Here is an 18,976-nt window from a genome sequence, read left to right on the forward strand (position 1 = left end):
TGGCTAAAACTTCAATGTCATCACTTTCTAATCGATTGTATTTGGCAAATTCATGTTGTTTCCGTGAATTCAATCGATTGAGTAACAAAAACAATCGATTGTTTCTGGGCATTCATTCGACTGGAAAGTATAAACAATCAATTGGTTTAAGTGAAAACCATTCTACCTTACAACTTTCAATCGATTATTTTGTGATACACTGTAATTCAATCGATTGAGTTACAATTCAATCGATTGTTTTGATAAACCAATCGATTGAATTTCAAAGAAACACGATTTGGAAGTCATGGACGAACATCACGAGATCAAATTTAATATTTTAATCGATTGGAATAGCCAAAAGCTTTATTAGGATCAATAGAGGATATAATTGGTTGTTGTTTTTGTATTTGATTATTAATAATATAATATATAATTGATAAAATAATAATTTATAAAATAAAAAATAATTTTTATAATTAAATAAAATATATAGAGTTAATTTGTAATTAAAATTAGTTCAAAGACTATGTAGTAATTGTTAAAAAAAACTCTAAAAACATGTTTTCTAATGGGACCATTAAGTGGTCCAAAGGTTCTGGGACCTGAGCCACGTAACTCCTTCCAACGGGTTCCAATATGTACAAGCAAAAATACTTATCATAATTAAATATTGTTTTTGACAAACTCATACTCAACCATTTCTCTTTCGTTCTTCTTTTCTTCTTTTATTTTTTCAACTTGTCGAACTCTCTCAGCCAAATGGGCTAAATCAGGAATATGCACATAAAGTAATTTTCGACGCATATAAAAGCCAAGACTTTTCATGGCTATTTTGACGATCTCGTTTTCAGGGATCGATACATAACATCGATTGCGAGCATTTTTAAATTGAATTATATAGTCATTTATCGATTTTCTATCGTCTCATTTTATTGCAAGCAAATCTGTCAACGAGACATTTAACTTTGTCCTATAGAATTGAGCATGAAAAGCATTTTTCAATTGTGCCCACGTCAAAACCGAATTAGGTCTTAAATTTGAAAACGAATTGAAAACATTTTTTGTTAATGAAGCAGGAAAAAACTTCATTCTCAGATTTTTATTATTTGCCAAATTTTCTAATTCGACTATATAGCGAGCTATATGCTTGACAGTTGACTCTCCAGCCTCTCTTATAAATTTTGTAATTATTTTGAGATTTATTACACCCATTAGCACTTCTGTCATTTGTACTACAGCAGGGAAAGAAAAAACAAAATATGATCGATACATGAGACCCATATTGATACCCATTCTATTGAGGGCATCCTCGACAATCCTTATCACCTGGTAATGATATCCACATTGTGTGTGAAGTCTATTCAAAACTTCATCAGCATTTTGATCTCGTCGAACAAGATAAGAGATATTTTCTTCCCTTTCCAGATTATTAACTACATTCTCCTCGTTTTCTTGATTTACTACTAAATCTTGGGGAATAGGCTGCCCCTCATCATAATCAACAATTCGGACAATTCTTTCGACTTGTATAACGAGTTGATCATATTTTGACTCATTGTCAGTCAGGATAGGATTCAGAATATTAGTCATCTGGTGAGTTAATAGGTTGACTAAATCATGATGGCTTTTATCAATATATTGTTGAAACTCAGCCATCGATTCTAAATTATTCGACAAAGAGCCCACTTGGTAATCTCGACTAACATCATAATATGAAAAAGAAGGTTGGTTAGAAACCGTACCTGGCGCATTTTTAAATCTGACTGAAAATGTGTAACTGCTCACAGCAAACGTACAACCAGGAGGAAGAACAAATGGAGGCCAACCTGCGGTTACTTGCGGTTGATTCTATACTGGGGTGATCCTAGGGCGTGGATTTTGCCCACTACCACCAGCACTTGCACCAATAACTGCAACATTATATTCTCCCCAGAATTATACTCTGCATGTGGAATCAAATTTACAGAAATTTGTGTATCAGTTATTGGGACATCATAACTTATTTTTGCATTGCCGTTTGAAACTTCTTTAGACATGGTAACAATTCTACCACTTCTTAAACTAGCTAGTTAGTTTAGTTAGTTTTAGCTTAATTTTATTCATTTTCTTTGAAATAAACAAGCACTTTGATGAGTTTTATCCCCATGCATTAAAGTACCAAGAACTAGGTAAACTTTGGCCAAATTCATGCAAGTAATTCAAAGAACTTATAAATGAATTGGTATGAATGAATCTCTTGAAATTAGTTGCATAGAATGGCAAAACTTTGATGCAAGTTCTTTGGTTAATGATAGGTGGAGCAAAGAGCCATGGAGCAAAGAGAAGACCATTGAAGGCATTGCCAACTCAAGTTTGGGCATTGCCAACGCCTTCCTTGCATAAAGATTGAAGACGTTGCCAACTTGAGAACTCAAGTTAGCAACGCCTTCACTACTCCAACTATAAACACGTTGCTAACTTGGTTTTCCAAGTTAGCAACGCCTTCCTAATGTAGCATCACTACTTCCTCTATTTCAACTATGAACACGTTGCTAACTTGGTTTTCTAAGTTAGCAACGCCTTCTATTTTCAAACATGGGAGGATGGTGATCAAAGTGTGAAGGCGTTGGCAACTTGATTTCTCAAGTTAGCAACACCTTCCTTAATGCAACATGGGAGGATGGTGATAAGAAATGTGAAGGCGTTGGCAACTTTATTTTCCAAGTTAGCAACGCCTTCCTTACTTCAATATTGAAGTTGGAGAGCAAAGTTTATGAAGGCATTAGCAACTTAAGATTCAAGTAGACAACGCCAATGATTCTAACTCATGGAAATACAATGAAGGAGTTACTAACTCATGCTTGCAAGTTACCAATGTATCTTTCAAATTTGGGCATTGAACACGTTGCTAACTTGGAAACCAAGTTAGCAACGCCTTTAAAATTTTGGCCCCAGGAAGCATATGAATAAAGCCTTTGCAAATTTTGGCTCCTGGGAGTAGAGGAAAACGTTGCTAACTGGGAAAACTAAGTTAGCAACGCCTTTACAAAATTTCAGCCCTGGGATAATACAAACACATTGCCAACTTGGAAGTATGAAGGCGTGCTTGCCAATAGCGTGCCCGATAAGTAGCTTGGAAAATTTTGTTAATGTGCGTACGCACAAGGAGGATTTTTGCTACTATGCGCATGCGAAGGATGATGGACGCGCACGCACAAGGGGAATTATTGCTGGCATGCGTATGCACAAGCAGACATGTGCACGCACAAGTGAAGAAGTCCAAATTTAAGTCTCAAGTCCAACAAAGCCCACTTCCTAATCCGGAAAGCATGATTGAAGACCTTTCAAAGAGCCAAAGGACTAGTATACATAGGAAAGAGTTTTGTACTTGAAGGGACTTTTACTCCACCTTTTGAGGGGAATATACTTTACATCACTTTTACTTTCATCTAGCTTGTATATTTCCTTTTCTTTTCATTTTTGGTACTTAGTTTAATTTTCAGTTTTGAATTTTAGTTTTGTACTTGGAGCTATGAGTCACTAAACCCCATTTTCACTATGGGAAGAGCTCTGTTTGTTTGAATGAATCAATATATCTTCTCTTCTTCTCAATTCAAATTTGTTTATCTAAGGGGAAACTCTTGGGATTCATAGAATAAATTACTATCGAGAGAAGGATTGAATCTACTTGAATTGTGTGATGAACTTGAGAAAGAAGTCATAGAATTCAGTTTGGGATTTATCCTCTCATGATTCTCTTGATTGATATATTCTTGGTTTGGTACGTGAGATGTAACCATCTTGAATTGAAATCCTGGGAATTGTGTGGCATTTGGATTGGCAATTGTTTGTAATAAGAGAAATTGAATCACTAAGAGATTAGGATTCAATTATTCATAATCCGCCATAGATCTACTCACATGATTGAGAAGAAATTGATCACTAATGCGTGAGCATCTTTCTTATCTTTTCCTAGTGAATTTGCATTTAATTTATTAAGTTTAATCAAGAATTAATTATCTTTTAGCCACTATGGATGCTACTTTGAGTCTTGTGCAAATCTATTTATTTTAGGTAGCATTCAGCTGGATTTGATGGAATTTCTGCAGCACAAGAGTTAAAGAAGATGACAGCGAGGAGCGACGCGTGCGCATACCCGACGCATGCGTGTGATTTAGAGCTTTCCATGGCGACGCATGCGCGTACCTGAAGTGTATGCGTGACATGCGGAAAAAACCATCAACGCGTACGCGTGACTGACGCGTACGCGTGACATGCGCCATGTGCAGAAAATGCAGAAAACACTGGGGGCGATTTCTGGGCCCCATTTTGGCACTCAAGTAAGGCGCAGCTCTTTGCCAAGTTAGGCACAGATCCAGTGAAGCCAAGTGGTCCCCACGTTACAAGGCGTGGATTATTTAATTGATTCTGATTCAAATTTGAATTTTAAGATAGGAAAAGATATTATTTTAATTTTAGAAATTTGATTTAATTAGGATTAGATATAAAAAGGAGAAACTTTTCTTCTTTAGGGGGATTCCGAGGGATTCCATTAGGAAATTCTATACCAATTTACATTCCGTACTTCAGCATTTACGTGAATCCTTATTTTCTCTCTGAATCATGAGCAACTAAACCTCCATTGTTAAGGTTAGGAGCTCTGTCTATTGTATGGATTGATATTATTATTTCTCTATTTTAATTCATGTTTTGATTTATATTTCAATAATTGTTTTTTTTCTTTATTTTATGAATTTGGGTGGAACGAAAGTATGACCCATGTTCTAATTGAGTTCTTGTATAACTTGGAAAAGCTCTTTACTTGAACAACAGCTTGAAAACATATTATCCTGAATTTCTAATTGTTTGTATTTAATGGGATACGTGACATATAATCCCCTTATTTTTGGATAATTAGGATTCTTGTGGCATATAAACTGGAATTTGATCATCACCCTCTAATTGGAATTAATTGACCAAAGAATTGGCAGTTGATGAATTTTAGAGGAGACTAGGAAGGTTTAAGAAATTAGGGTCTAGTCACAAATAGTTTGCCATGAATTAAATCTTGCATGATTAAAATAGTAAATAAGAAAAATCAATCAGGAAAATAGATAACTCTGAAGCCTTAACTGTTTTTTCCCATATTTTATTTTCAACTTAATTACTTACATTCCTGCCTTCTGATATTTTGAAGTCACTTTTTAAACCTTTTGAACATCTCAAAACTATTTTCTACTTGCCTAACTAAGTAAATCATTTAACCATTGTTGCTTAGTCTATCAATCCTCGTGGGATCGACCTCACTCACCTGAGGTATTACTTGGTACGATCCAGTGCACTTGCCGGTAAGTTTGTGGTTGTAAAATTCCATACCAAGTTTTTGGCGCCGTTGCCGGGAATTGATAGTGATTAACAATTATTAGTTATTTGATTGCTTAGATTAGGCATTTTAGTTTTAATTTTATTTTAAAAAAAATTCGAAAAAAAAATTTAGCACTAATATTTTTCTTAATTTCTGAAATTAAGTTTGGTGTTTCCTAGTTAGTTTTATTTTAATTTTTCTTATTTTAATTCTTAGAATTCTATTCTTTCTTCTTTGCTTTCCTGTTTACCACATGGTGCGTTTAATCCTTTTTTGTGTTTTGTGCTAAGGAAAAATAATGGAGAGAGATCACATAGGTTACTACTCACACCCAAGTAGTGATTCATATTATGGTGGATGGAGGAACTATCTAAATTTTGGTTGGCAAAGTCAAAACCAAAGAAACTTCAATACTCCATGTTCCAACTATCTAGAGCCACCACCTTCATATTCATATCAAGAACCACCATCTTCATATTCATACCAAGAACCACCACCTCTCTATCCATATCAAGAACCATCATCCTTCTACCCATATCAAGAGCCACCATCTCCCTATTCATACCAAGAACCATCCTCTTTTTACACTTATCAAGAACCATCATCTCGTTCTTATGCATATCAAGAGCCACCATCTCCTTATGCATCTCAAATACCATCAGATCTTGAGCTTCTCATGAAAGAATTCATACATGATATAAAGACGATTGTCAAAAATGTAGAGAATTATGTGCAGCTGATTACCAAGTCCCAGGAAGAAGAACAAGCAAATTCCTTACCAAGTGATATAATACAAGATCCTATAGAAGAAAATGAGGAAATCAATCAAAGGAGTTCATACTCCAATGAATTGGAGAACTTTCTACCCTCACACATGGAGGAGGAGGAAGATGCGCCAACAAAGGAGGAGGATGCAAAAACAAAGGAGGAAGATGCATAAACAAAGGAGGTTGTAAAGGATGAAAACAATTATGGGAATTTACATTCCAATGAAGCAGAGAGTGCCATAGAATGTGAGTTTATTGAACCACCAATTCAAGAAGTTCTTAATGAAAGGTACACTCTAACCATCACACAACACCAAAATCTTGAAATCAAAGAAGTGAAGGCGATCAAGGAAAGCACTGAAAAGGGGATTGTGAACAAGAAACAGAAGAAAATATCTATGAAGAAGAAAAGGTCAGCAAGAAACAATCCAACCTCTACCCCAACAAGCAAGGTGAATCAAGCTAATCACAATAAAAGAAAGCTTGTTAAGAGGACTTTATATCAGGGGGCACTAATCTTCACCTCCCCCCTTTGGAGACATTTCTTTTAACCAACTGGAAGAAGAGGAAGAAAATTCAACAATCAAGTGTCAAGCTAGTGACATTAAAGAAGCGCTTGTCGGGAGACAACTCGATAATTTCGTATCCTTAGTTATTTTTCGTAGTAGTAGTTTTCTTACTTATTCGATTTTTATTGAATTTTTTTCTGATCATGCAGCTATTTTAGAACAGGAACCGGATATTTCAAAAAAAAAGGAGAAAAGACAAGAGAAGAGTGAACAGAAAGCTGTGCGGGAGTGGCGCAGAAAGTGTGCTTTGCGCACAAATTGGCTCACGCGTACGCGTGCGTGTCATTTGTACTTTTGACACTCCACGCATACGCGTCAAGTACGCGCACGCGTGGATGAGTAAAATCGGCGTAAAAGGTGTTTGGCTAGAAAGTTATGCTGGTGTGGGGCTGGAACTATGCTGGGCGCACATGCCCCACCACGCGGATGCTCGTTCGTGTCGTTTTCCCATTCTGGCCATCCACGCGTACGCGTTCACGTCGCTTGAAATTCATGTGATCCACGCCTACGCGTGCCTCACGCGTACGCGTCGCATGCTATGCCCAATTGAACCACCTCATCGCCTGATTTCAAATCATCCACCTCCCAAATCCTAATTCTCTCTTGTTCTTTTATCTTTTTATTCTTCTTTCATCATATTAATTGCTTTTATATCTCTCTCTGTTTGCAGTTCTTCTTTGCTTGAGGACAAGCAAACCTTTAAGTTTGGTGTTAACGCTTCGCTTATGGCTTTTCTGTTTAGCACCAAAGGGAGATGAATGTGCTTCATGAAGGAATGAGATGACCACCAGCATAACTGAGGTGGTTGAGTTCCTTTCATTCTATTTCTCTTCCGTTCTTATTGTGTTATCTTCTGTTTTCTGTTGCTTTAATTGCTTGCATAATCTTTAGTACTTTTAGTAAAAAAAAATGCCTCATATGTTGCTCACTAAGCTTGAATTTAAAAGAAAAAGAAGTGATGTATTGCATGAGAAATTGAGTTTATATTTAAGAGTAGTCTTATTTACTTAAATGTGGTGGTATTGTTTGTAATTTTGAATGCATGACATGAACAGTGCATATTTGAATTTGAATAAAAGGATGTTGATTTATAAGTAACAGGAATTTAGAGAATTATTATGACTTCTCTGAAACAAACACAAATTTAATCCTTGAAGCAAAAGAAACAGCAAAAGGAAAAAATATATAATAATAAAAGCAAGGTGCAAGGCTTTGAGCATCAATGACTAGGGAGGTTGGTGCACGAAATTAAAAATCACAATTCTTCACAACTTCGCACAACTAACCAGCAAGTGCACTGGATCGTCCAAGTAATACCTTACGTGAGTAAGGGTCGAATCCCACGGAGATTGTTGGTTTGAAGCAAGTTATGGTTATCTTATTATTCTTAGTCAGGATACTAATAACAGTGTTTTTCAAGTTTAATTGTAAAAAGTGAAAAGGGCATAAAATAAATACTTATTGTGCAATAATGGAGAATATGTTGGAGTTTTGGAGATGCTTTGTCCTCTAAATTCCTGCAATATAATGCTTTCTCACTTTCATAAATGCAAGGCTCCTTCCATGGCAAGCTGTATGTAGGGCGTCACCGTTGTCAATGGCTACTTCCCATCCTCTCAGTGAAAATGGTCCAAATGCTCTGTCACAGCACGGCTAATCATCTGTCGGTTCTCGATCATGTCAGAATAAGATCTATTGATCCTTTTGCGTCTGTCACTATGCCCAACACCCGCGAGTTTTAAGCTCGTCACAGTCATCCAATCCTATAATCCTACTCAGAATACCACAGACAAGGTTTAGACTTTCCGAATTCTCAAGGATGCTGGCAATGGATTATAGCTTATACCACAAAGATTCTGATTAAGGAATCTAAGAGATACTCATTAAATATAATGTAGAACGGAGGTGGTTGTCAGGCACACGTTCATGGATTGAGGAAGGTGATGAGTGTCACGGATCATCACCTTCTTCATAGTGAAGCACGAATGAACATCTTAGATAGGAACAAGCGTGTTTGAATGGAAAACATAAATAATTGCATTAATTCATCGAGATGCTGCAGAGCTCCTCACCCCCAACAATGGAGTTTAGAGACTCATGCCATCAAAAAGTACAAAGTTCAGATCTAAAAAATGTCATGAGATCCAAAATAAGTCTCTAAAAGTTGTTTAAATACTAAACTAGTAACCTAGGTTTACAGAAAATGAGTAAACTAAGATGGATAGTGCAGAAATCCACTTCTGGGGTTCACTTGGTGTGTGCTGGGACTGAGACTTAAGCTTCTCACATGCCTGGGCTGTTTCTAGAGTTGAACGCCAGGTTGTAACCTGTTTCTGGCGTTGAACTCCAACTTGCAACCTGTTTCTGGCGCTGAACTCTAGACTGCAACATGGAACTGACGTTGAATGCCAGTTTACATCGTCTATCTTCGCGCAAAGTATGGACTATTATATATTGTTGGAAAGACCTGGATGTCTACTTTCCAACCCAATTGAGAGCACGCCAATTGGACTCTTGTAGCTCCAAAAAATTCATTCCAAGTGCAGGGAGGTCAGAATCCAACAGTATCGGCAGTCCTTTTTCAGCCTGAATAAGATTTTTGCTAAATTCCCTCAATTTCAGCCAGAAAATACCTGAAATCACAGAAAAACACACAAACTCATAGTAAAGTTCAGAAATATGATTTTTTCCTAACAACTAATAAAAATCTACTAAAAACTAACTAAAACATACTAAAATCTACATGAAATTACCCCCCAAAAAGCGTATAAAATATCCGCTCATCTGAGGTCAGATATGATTAAAAGCTCAAAGAGTTGTTTTCCTAGTCATATGCCTGTGGTGTGATTGTGTCAAGTAATCCTTGAGACAGAACACTTAGAGTCGAGACCAAGTGCGTTTAACAGAGTATGCCAAAGGCATTGAGCACCACTGTCTGGGAGTAATTGAAAGAAAAATCAGAACTCAAAGAGAGTCCCCCAGTTAAGTGCTTGTGGTATTTCAATGTCAACTAACGCTTGAGACAAAACATTTAAAGTCACGGCTAGGCTCAAGGTGCAAATCACCAAAGAAAAATAAATTAAAGAAAATCATGCTGTGTTCAAGGATTAAACTGGAATATAAAAATCAAAGAATTCATAATATGATCCAGATTCTAATTCCAAATGACACTAACATTCCTCTGATTCAAAGGAGAGTGAGATGCCAAAACTGTTCAAAATTACAATGAATAAATCCCATTTTAAGAATAGACTTGAGCTTAATCGAACTCTCATTCTCATGCAAATTCACATCCTTAGCCTATACTAGTTTGGTTGCTTGAGGACAAGCAACAATTCAAGTTTGGTGTTGTGATACGTGAGCATCTTTTTTATCTTTTTCTAGTGAATTTGCATTTAATTTGTTAAGTTTAATCAAGAATTAATTATCTTTTAGCCACTATGGATGCTACTTTGAGTCTTGTGCAAATCTGTTTATTTTTGGTAGCATTTAGCTGGATTTGATGGAATTTCTGCAGCACAAGAATTAAAGGAGATGACAGTGAGGAGCGACACATGCGCATACCCGACGCGTGCGCGTGATTTAGAGATTTCCAAGGCGACGCGTGCACGTACCTAACGAGTGCATGTGATTTGAAGAATTGTGCAGTGACGCGTGCGTGTACCTGACGCGTACGCGTGACACGCGGAAAAGACCATCGACGCGTAAGCGTGACTGACGCGTACGCGTGACATGCGCTACGTGCAAAAAATGCAGAAAATGCTGGGGACAATTTCTGGGCCCCATTTTGGCACTCAAGTAAGGCGCAGCTCTCTGCCAAGTTAGGCGCGGATCCAGTGAAGCCAAGTGGTCCCCACGTTACAAGGCGTGGATTATTTAATTAATTCTGATGCAAATTTGAATTTTAAGATAGGAAAAGATATTATTTTAATTTCAGAAATTTGATTTAATTAGGATTAGATATAAAAAGTAGAAACTTTTCTTCTTTAGGGGGATTCCGAGGGATTTCGGGGGATTCCATTAGGGAATTCTATACCAATTTACATTCCATACTTCAGCATTTACCTGAATCCTTATTTTCTCTCTGAACCATGAGCAACTAAACCTCCATTATTAAGGTTAGGAGCTCTGTCTATTGTATGGATTGATACTATTAATTCTCTATTTTAATTCATGTTTTGATTTATATTTCAATAATTGTTTTCGTTCTTTATTTTATGAATTTGGGTGGAACGGAAGTATGACCCATGTTCTAATTATGTTCTTGTATAACTTGGAAAAGCTCTTTACTTGAACAACAGCTTGAAAACATATTATCCTGAATTTCTAATTGTTTGTATTTAACGGGATACGTGACATATAATCCCCTTATTTTTGGATAATTAGGATTCTTGTGGCATATAAACTGGAATTTGATCATCACCCTCTAATTGAAATTAATTAACCAAGGAATTGGCAGTTGATGAATTTTAGAGGAGACTAGGAAGGTCTAAGGAATTAGGGTCTAGTCACAAATAGTTTGCCATGAATTAAATCTTGCATGATTAAAATAGTAAATAAGAAAAGTCAATCAGGAAAATAGATAACTCTGAAGTCTTAACTGTTTTCTCTCATATTTTATTTTCAACTTAATTACTTGCATGCCTGCCTTCTAATATTTTAAAGTCACTTTTTAAACCTTTTGAACTTCTCAAAACCATTTTCTGCTTGCCTAACTAAGTAAATCATTTAACCATTGTTGCTTAGTCCATCAATCCTCATGGGATCGACCCTCACTCACATGAGGTATTACTTGGTACGACCCGGTGCACTTGCCGGTAAGTTTGTGGTTGTAAAATACCGCATTAATCACCATTAATTCATGAGGAACTAACATCTCTGATCCCTAGTGATCTCACCCATCATCAATCTTTACTTTTGTTCTTTCAAATTTCTTATTACCCAGTACCCAATTCCCTAGTTTACATTCCTGCACTTTACCATTTCTGCCATTTACATTTATTCTTTAATTACTTGCAATTTAAGCTTCAGCCATTTACAATTCAGTTCTTACTTTCTTGCACTTTAAGTTTCTGCTATTTACACTTCCAGTCATTTAATTAATTGTCTTTTACTTTCAGTCACTTTAATCTACTGTCATTTATATTTCTGCATTTTGCTTTCATGTTGAATATATCAAGAAATCACAAATTGTCTGCTTAACTAGATCACCATTTAACTAAAAATTGCTTAATCCACTAATCCTCGTGGGATCGACCTCACTCTAAGTGAGTTTTATTACTTGATGCGACCCGGTATACTTGCTGGTTGTTATACGTGAAATCTAATTTTCACGTATCATATCTCTGTGTCTACAGTGTAATGCTATTTTTGATCCTGAAGCCGCAGCAATCTTTGAAAAAGAGAGAATGAAGAAGGAGCTAGCTCATAGAGAAGAGCAGGCTCGACAAAGGCAGCTAGTTAGGCATATGGAGGGGCAGAGTTCTAAGACTCCTTAACAGAATGTGGTTTCACCTTTGAGCCGATCTCAGTCTATAGGTGTCCAATGGATTCAGAACTGTCAAGAGTTCCAGAAGCGGGATGCTCTTTATCGACGCAACCCACAGTAGAGACATCGGGGACCTCCTTGAAACCAATATATCTACTATCGTGGTCGAGCCAGAGGGTATCCAAGAGGTAGATGAGAAAGAAGAAATTTCAATCATAATAAGAAGCCTCAGGCAGAAGTAAGCAAGTGGGCAACTGTGCATTCCCGAATTGTCTTTCCTTCCGATGGAGAGACTTATCCAAAGGGAATTCCATCTCCTTCAAAGATGGGAAAGGGCAAAGCAATAGCCCAATATTCAGGGGTCGAGAAAGGTAAAGAAGTTTATGTCGATGAGGAATACTTCGAAGAAGGGGATGACGATATGATTGGAACGATTTTGATTATCCCAACTGAGTATCTGGGGGAATACGAAGGCAACCCAGAGGAGAATTATGATATGGAGGATGAGGAAGCTTTTTCCTTCATCCAACTTGAAGATGAGCCGGGGTATTTTCTTCAGCCTACTAAAAAACAAATGTCTCATCTCTGCCCGCTCCATATGACCACTACTTTGAGAGGAATCAAAGTAAACAAAGTCTTGATCGATGGTGGGGCAGCAATCAATCTTTTGTCAGAGAGAATGTTAATGAAGGTGAGAAAGTATCCTGATGATTTAGTCCCCACAAACATTGCCGTGATGGACTTTAGTGGGACTTTGACTCCAGCAAAAGGGCTGGTTACTCTAAGTGTAAAGGTTGGATCATCCGAGTGAAACACAGTGTTTGTGGTGGTTCCATCAAAAGTGAGTTATAATGCCTTGTTGGGGCAAGATTGGATTAATGGTGTTGGGGCTGTACCTTCTACCGTGCATCAAAGTGTTCTTCTTTGGACGAAGGATGCAAAGCCTAAAGTCATTAAGGCAGATTCGAACCTTTATGTCGAACAACTTCATGTTGATTTCAGGATGTATAATCCTAAGTTGAAGCCTTTGAATGTCGATAGGACACTGAACTCTTATACTTGTAAAGGTTGTTACTTGTCCTCGGAAGGTCTGTCAGTAAAGTTGTGTTACCTAGAGTTGAATTTCGCTCCAACTGGCTTGGATGGTCCTTTTTGAAGATCTCCTGAAAGATTGCCCTATGGACCAGGTTGAGGAAGTTTCCGATTACCTGGTAACTTTGCATAATTATTTAATAAATTTTTTTTCTGTAAAAAATAAAGATGATTCTTCTAATGAAATAGAATCACGTAGGGTTAGAAGTTCTTAAAATAGTAGTTGTATTAACTCGAAATCTTTGGTTGAGTTTAGTTATAGTTTACATGTTTCTTCTTTATGTAATGAAAGTGATGCTGCAAGCCAAACTGCCGATTTAATTGAAAATCGAAGAAATTTTAATTTAATAAATAATCAAGTTTCTCCTATTTCTAAGGAAGTTGTTGATTTCACTTTTGATTGCATCTATAATTTAGAACCTTTGGGTTTTGAAAAGCATTTAGTAAAAGATGGTGAACCTTACAAAGGCTTTGAATCTCAGGATCCCTTAGAAGAAATTAATTTGGGGACTTCCGATGACGTTCGAATCACTTATATCTGTAAAGATCTGGTTGATCCTTTTCGAACTGAACTTTTCCATCTTTTACATGAGTTTAAAGATTGTTTTGCTTGGGATTATCATGAGATGTCCGGTCTCGATCATTCACTTGTGGAACATCGGTTAGCATTAAAACCAAATGCTAGACTTGTGAAGCAAACTCCACGATGATTTGCTCCAGAAATTAATCAAAAGATTAAAAAAGAAATAGAGCACTTGATTAAAGCGAAATTTATTCGAACTGCATGATATGTGGAGTGGGTTTCGAATATTGTTTCCATAATGAAGAAAAATGGGAAGCTAAGAGTATGCATTGATTTTCGAGATTTGAATAATGCTACTCCAAAAGATGAATACTTTATGCCAATTGCAAATATGTTGATCGATTCTGCAGTAAGAAACGAAATCTTAAGTTTCATGGACGGTTATTCAAGATATAACTAAATCTTCATTACAGAAGATGATGTGTCCAAAACTGCCTTTCGTTATCCAAGGGCATTGGGCACTTATGAATGGGTAGTTATGCCTTTTGGTTTAAAAAATGCTAGTGCAATGTACCAGCGAGCAATGAATGCTATATTCCATGAGTTTATTGAAAAATTTATGGAGGTATATATCAACGACGTTATGGTCATATCGATTTCAGTAAATCAACACATTGAGCATTTAAGAAAGGCATTTGCTACCATGATAAAAAAGGGATTAAAGATGAATCCTTTAAAATGTGCTTTTGGTATGTCAGCCGAAAATTTCCTAGATTTTGTTGTTCATAAAAAAGGAATTGCAATTGATAAAAATAAAGAAGATGCAATATTAGCATTGTCTGCGCCCAAATAAAAAAAAAAAGAAGTGCAGTCTTTCCTGGGAAAAGTGAATTACCTCAGAAGGTTCATCTCAAATCTTTCTGATCGAACTAGAGTGTTTGCACCTTTAGTAAAACTAAAGAATGAATCATAGTTCGAATGGACAGATGAGCATCAATTAGCATTCGATTCGATTAAAACTTATTTGTCTAAGGCTCCGATTATAGCGAATATTCGTCCGCATGAGCCCTTAAAATTATACATTGCAGCATCTATAAACACAATTGGGTGTATGTTAGCCCAAGATGATGAGAATGGACATAAACGGGCAGTTTATTACCTTAGTCGAGTTCTAACTGATATCAAAACAAGATATTCCCCGATAGAGAAATTGTGTTTGTCTTTATATTATGCATGTATGAAACTAAAATGTTATATGGTGGCTAAATCGGTGAAGGTTATAGCACAAACTGATCTCATCAAATATATGTTAAGTTTTCCAATGTTACGAGGACGTTTAGGAAAATGGATGCTAGCCTTGACAGAGTTTGATTTACAATACGTCCCAGCCAAAGCTGTGAAAGGTCAGGTCATTGCAGATTTTCTTGTGAATAATTCGAAGGACCTGAATGACCAGGGGGCAAATGTAATCGATATTGAAGTCGATTATTGGAAGTTATATTTTGATGGATCGAAGTATAAAAATAGTGCATGGGTTGGGATTCTTATAATCTTACTATAGGGGATTCCATCAGAATTCTTGTTTGAATTAAAATATCCTTGCTCGAATAATGTGGCAGAGTACGAAGCTTTGATTTTGGGTTTAGAAATATTAATTAGTAAAGGGGCTTTGGAAGTTCAAATACTGGGGGATTCTCAGTTGGTTCTAAAGCAGTTATCGAAGGAGTTTAAATGCAATAATGAGAAATTGTAAAAGTAATTAACAATTGCTTGGGAGTTGATAACCTCCTTTCGAAAAGTTTCTTTGTTTCACATATCAAGGATTCATAATGAAATTGTTAATGAATTAGCCAAATAGCTTCGAGATATAGAATTGGTCCAAAAACTCTTAAAAAATTGGCTAGTATCCATCAAATATTAGTGCCTGCGAATGAAAGAGAGGTTTTGTGTATAGAAAAACGGGAAGATACTGATTGGAGAAAGCCTAATGCTCAGTATTTAAGGAATCTCAGTATTCCAATCGATAGAAAGATAAAATTGTGAGCAGTAAATTTTGTCTTGATGGCTGATAAGTTATATAAGAAAGGGATCGATGGGAGTTTGTCAAGATGTTTAGGCCAAGATGATCAAAATATTGCTTTGGACAAAGTCCATAATGGGATATGTGATGCCCATCAAGCTGAAAAAAAGATGAAATGGGTGTTATATCGCAATCATGTGTATTGGCCGTCCATGATAAAAGATTATGTTGATTATGCAAAGGCATGTTAGGAGTGGCAAAAGCATGGGTCAATACAATAGATCCCAGCATCTGAGTTGCACTTGATCATAAAACCATGGCCATTTAGAGGTTGTGCTTTGGATCTGATTGGGTTAATTCACCATCCTTCATCGAAACAGCATAAATTTATCTTGGTAGCAATTGATTACTTCACAAAGTGGGTTGAAGCAATTTCCCTAATAGAAGTTGGTCAAAATGAAATAATAGACTTTATTGAGGAACATATTATTCATTGATTTGGAATTCCTCAAACATTGAGTACTGATCAAGGAACTATATTTACTGGTCAGCGAATTAAAAATTTTGCAACTTCGAGGAATATCAATATGGTTACCTCAACTCCTTATTATGCACAGGCTAATGGGCGGGTAGAGGCAGCAAACAAGATCTTAATTAGTCTGATAAAGAAGCATATCGGGAATAGACTCCGAACATGACATGAAACTTTAAGTCAAGTATTATGGGTTTATCGAAATTCACCAAGGGGGTCAACAAATACTTCACCGTATAAATTGGTTTATAGCCATGATATAGTGTTACCATTAAAAATTAATTTAAATACTTTAAGAGTGTTGAAACAAAATGATTTTTCAGTTGATGATTACTGGAATGCAATGTTTGATGAGTTGAATGAATTAGATTCAGAGTGAATCCTGGCACTTGAGAGTATGATTCGAAAAAAAGAAAGTGTTATTCGAAGTTATAATCGTCGAATAAGAGAAAAGTATTTCAGTATAGGTGAGTTGGTTTTAAAGGTTATTTTGCCAATAGAAAAGAAATAGGTATTTCTTGGCAAATGGTCCCATACTTGGGAAGGTCCTTTCCAAGTGATAGGATTGTATTCGAGAAATGCATATCGAATCAAAGATATCGAATCGGGACATCTAATTGACTCGATTAATGAAAAATACTTAAAGCAATATTTTTGTTTGCCAAATTAAAGTCACAGTGCATAAGTCCAAAAGGAAAGGAAAGTATTACAAATACTGAAATCTAAGAAGTGTAAGGCGCCAGAAGTTTTGCCAAGTCTAAGCGTAGCTTTGCCCTTTTAATGTCCAAAGTTGAAAGTGCCTCAACATGCTTGAACTTGTCGAATTGGACCTTCTCAAGTTTTTTCTCATATTCTTCTTGCTTGGTCTCGATTGAAACAATTTCTTGGATGAGATGTTGTTGTTCTTGCTGGGCAGTAGTCAGAGTATGGCTATATCAACTCGTCTCTTGCGTATTTTGGTAAGCTTTTCATTGATCTGGACTAATTCTGTTTCGAGGTTTACCTCTTCTTTGTCATAAAAAGGCTAAATAGAAATAGCATGAGAGATTCTTAGATCGAATTCTTCACGGGAAGCTTTGATTGGTTGAAGGGCTACGACACAACCTTCTACTTCAGTTTTAATCTTAGCTTCCTTGTTTTCGATCTCTTTTGGAGTTTATTTTGGAAAGCTATGCTATTGTTGGCAAGTTGCTTGAATTGTTGGACTATGGCAGAATGTGGAGTAGAAGCCGGGAGTTCAAGGATAGAATTTAAAAGATCAGATAAAAGCTGGTTGAGAATTGCATCATTGATCCGTGTAGCAGGTGGATTATCCAAGAGTTTAGGAAGCGACCGAAATTGTTCTCGAGTATTAACAGTCAACTCGAATAAAGGACTAGTTGCAGAAGGTCTTGGAAGTATTGGGACATGTACAGGTACTTCGTCCTCTTGGATGACTTGATTTAAGATAGAGATTAGGCTGGCCAATGTAGCACTTGTAGGTGTAGTAGAAGCACCCAAGTTTCCAGATCCTTGTCTAGGGGGAGTTTGAAATTCAGCCTGTTGCGGGGAACTAGAGAATCCTTGAGGAGTTTTTAAGACTCTAGATCGAAGCAAATCTAAATTGGTAGTTTCAGCAACTCAAAAGACAGAGTCAGAGTCTGGGGCTACTTGGTTCTCAGTAGAAAAGATAGCCTGGTTGGTTGGTGAGGTTGGACCAAGGATTTGAGTTTGTGTTGGATAACGCTGTAGAAGGTCCTTTGTCAAATTAATCACTTGTGTCCCAAGGGGAGGTGGAAAAGTAATTTGCAGTGGTTCAACAGACCCTGTGACTTGGATCGAATCATGAGATGTGGAGTGTCCTTGATCATGATGTTGTTGTAAAAGTGGCTGATTAGATGCCAAAGGAGATGTGATAGAGTGAGCAGCAGTGGTGGGCTGATATGAAAGGTATACATTTATAAGTTAAGATTTATTTTAACTTAAATGAAACACATGTAGAAATAATAGTATTCCTAGAATTAGTCTTGGTTTTCGAATTAATTGAGGACCAGGATCTGAATTAGCTGTATCCTCTGATTGAGAGGAAGCAGCAAGGATGTTCCGGATGGTTTGCTCATTTCCATGAGGGCTCTCACTTGACGGTTGTAATCATAACTAATGAAAAATTAAAATCAAGAGTTGTTAAGTAAATGTGATTCTCAGAATATTTCGATTTAAAGTGTATGAGCATGTATAGAAATGGTTACCCTTCTAGAAATCCTGGTAGGAGTTCTTCGACTCTTGTGTTGTGGTTGTCGTGAGGAGGCTGTGGTGTCAGCTTTTCTTTTTTGAGTTCTTTTCGGAGAACCTTCAACAGCTAAGGCTGTTCGAATAGCAGATTGCTGAATTTCTACTAAAGTATGATTGTACCTAGAGTAATAAGCAGTCCACCATTCAAGGCAGGACTTGGTGATATATGAGCTGCGATCATAAACAAGGAAATTGAAACGCTCCCTGTGTTGTTGATTCTTTAAGAGGCAAGCATCGAGTTCTTCTTGTGAAGTCAGAGTGATGTGGCAGAATGAGTTATTGTTTCGAGGCAGCGGAGTTGGAATGGCTTGAGAAAAGCCCAGTTGCCTGGCTGTAAAATGAGGGGCATACAGGGTCACTTTGAACTTTTCCTTTTTGTGTTGGGGCA

General features: G+C 36.7%; 1 protein-coding gene across 1 annotated transcript; it reads right to left on the bottom strand.

Moving 5' to 3' along the window:
• Positions 1 to 906: 906 nt before the first annotated feature.
• Positions 907 to 1,638, bottom strand: LOC130934720 (uncharacterized). The gene has a single exon (XM_057864261.1). The coding sequence runs from the start codon at positions 1,636 to 1,638 to the stop codon at positions 907 to 909; it is 732 nt and encodes a 243-aa protein (XP_057720244.1).
• Positions 1,639 to 18,976: the final 17,338 nt, after the last annotated feature.

This window comes from Arachis stenosperma, chromosome 6 (assembly GCF_014773155.1).
Source record: "Arachis stenosperma cultivar V10309 chromosome 6, arast.V10309.gnm1.PFL2, whole genome shotgun sequence".
In the NCBI taxonomy this organism is placed as follows: domain Eukaryota; kingdom Viridiplantae; phylum Streptophyta; class Magnoliopsida; order Fabales; family Fabaceae; genus Arachis; species Arachis stenosperma.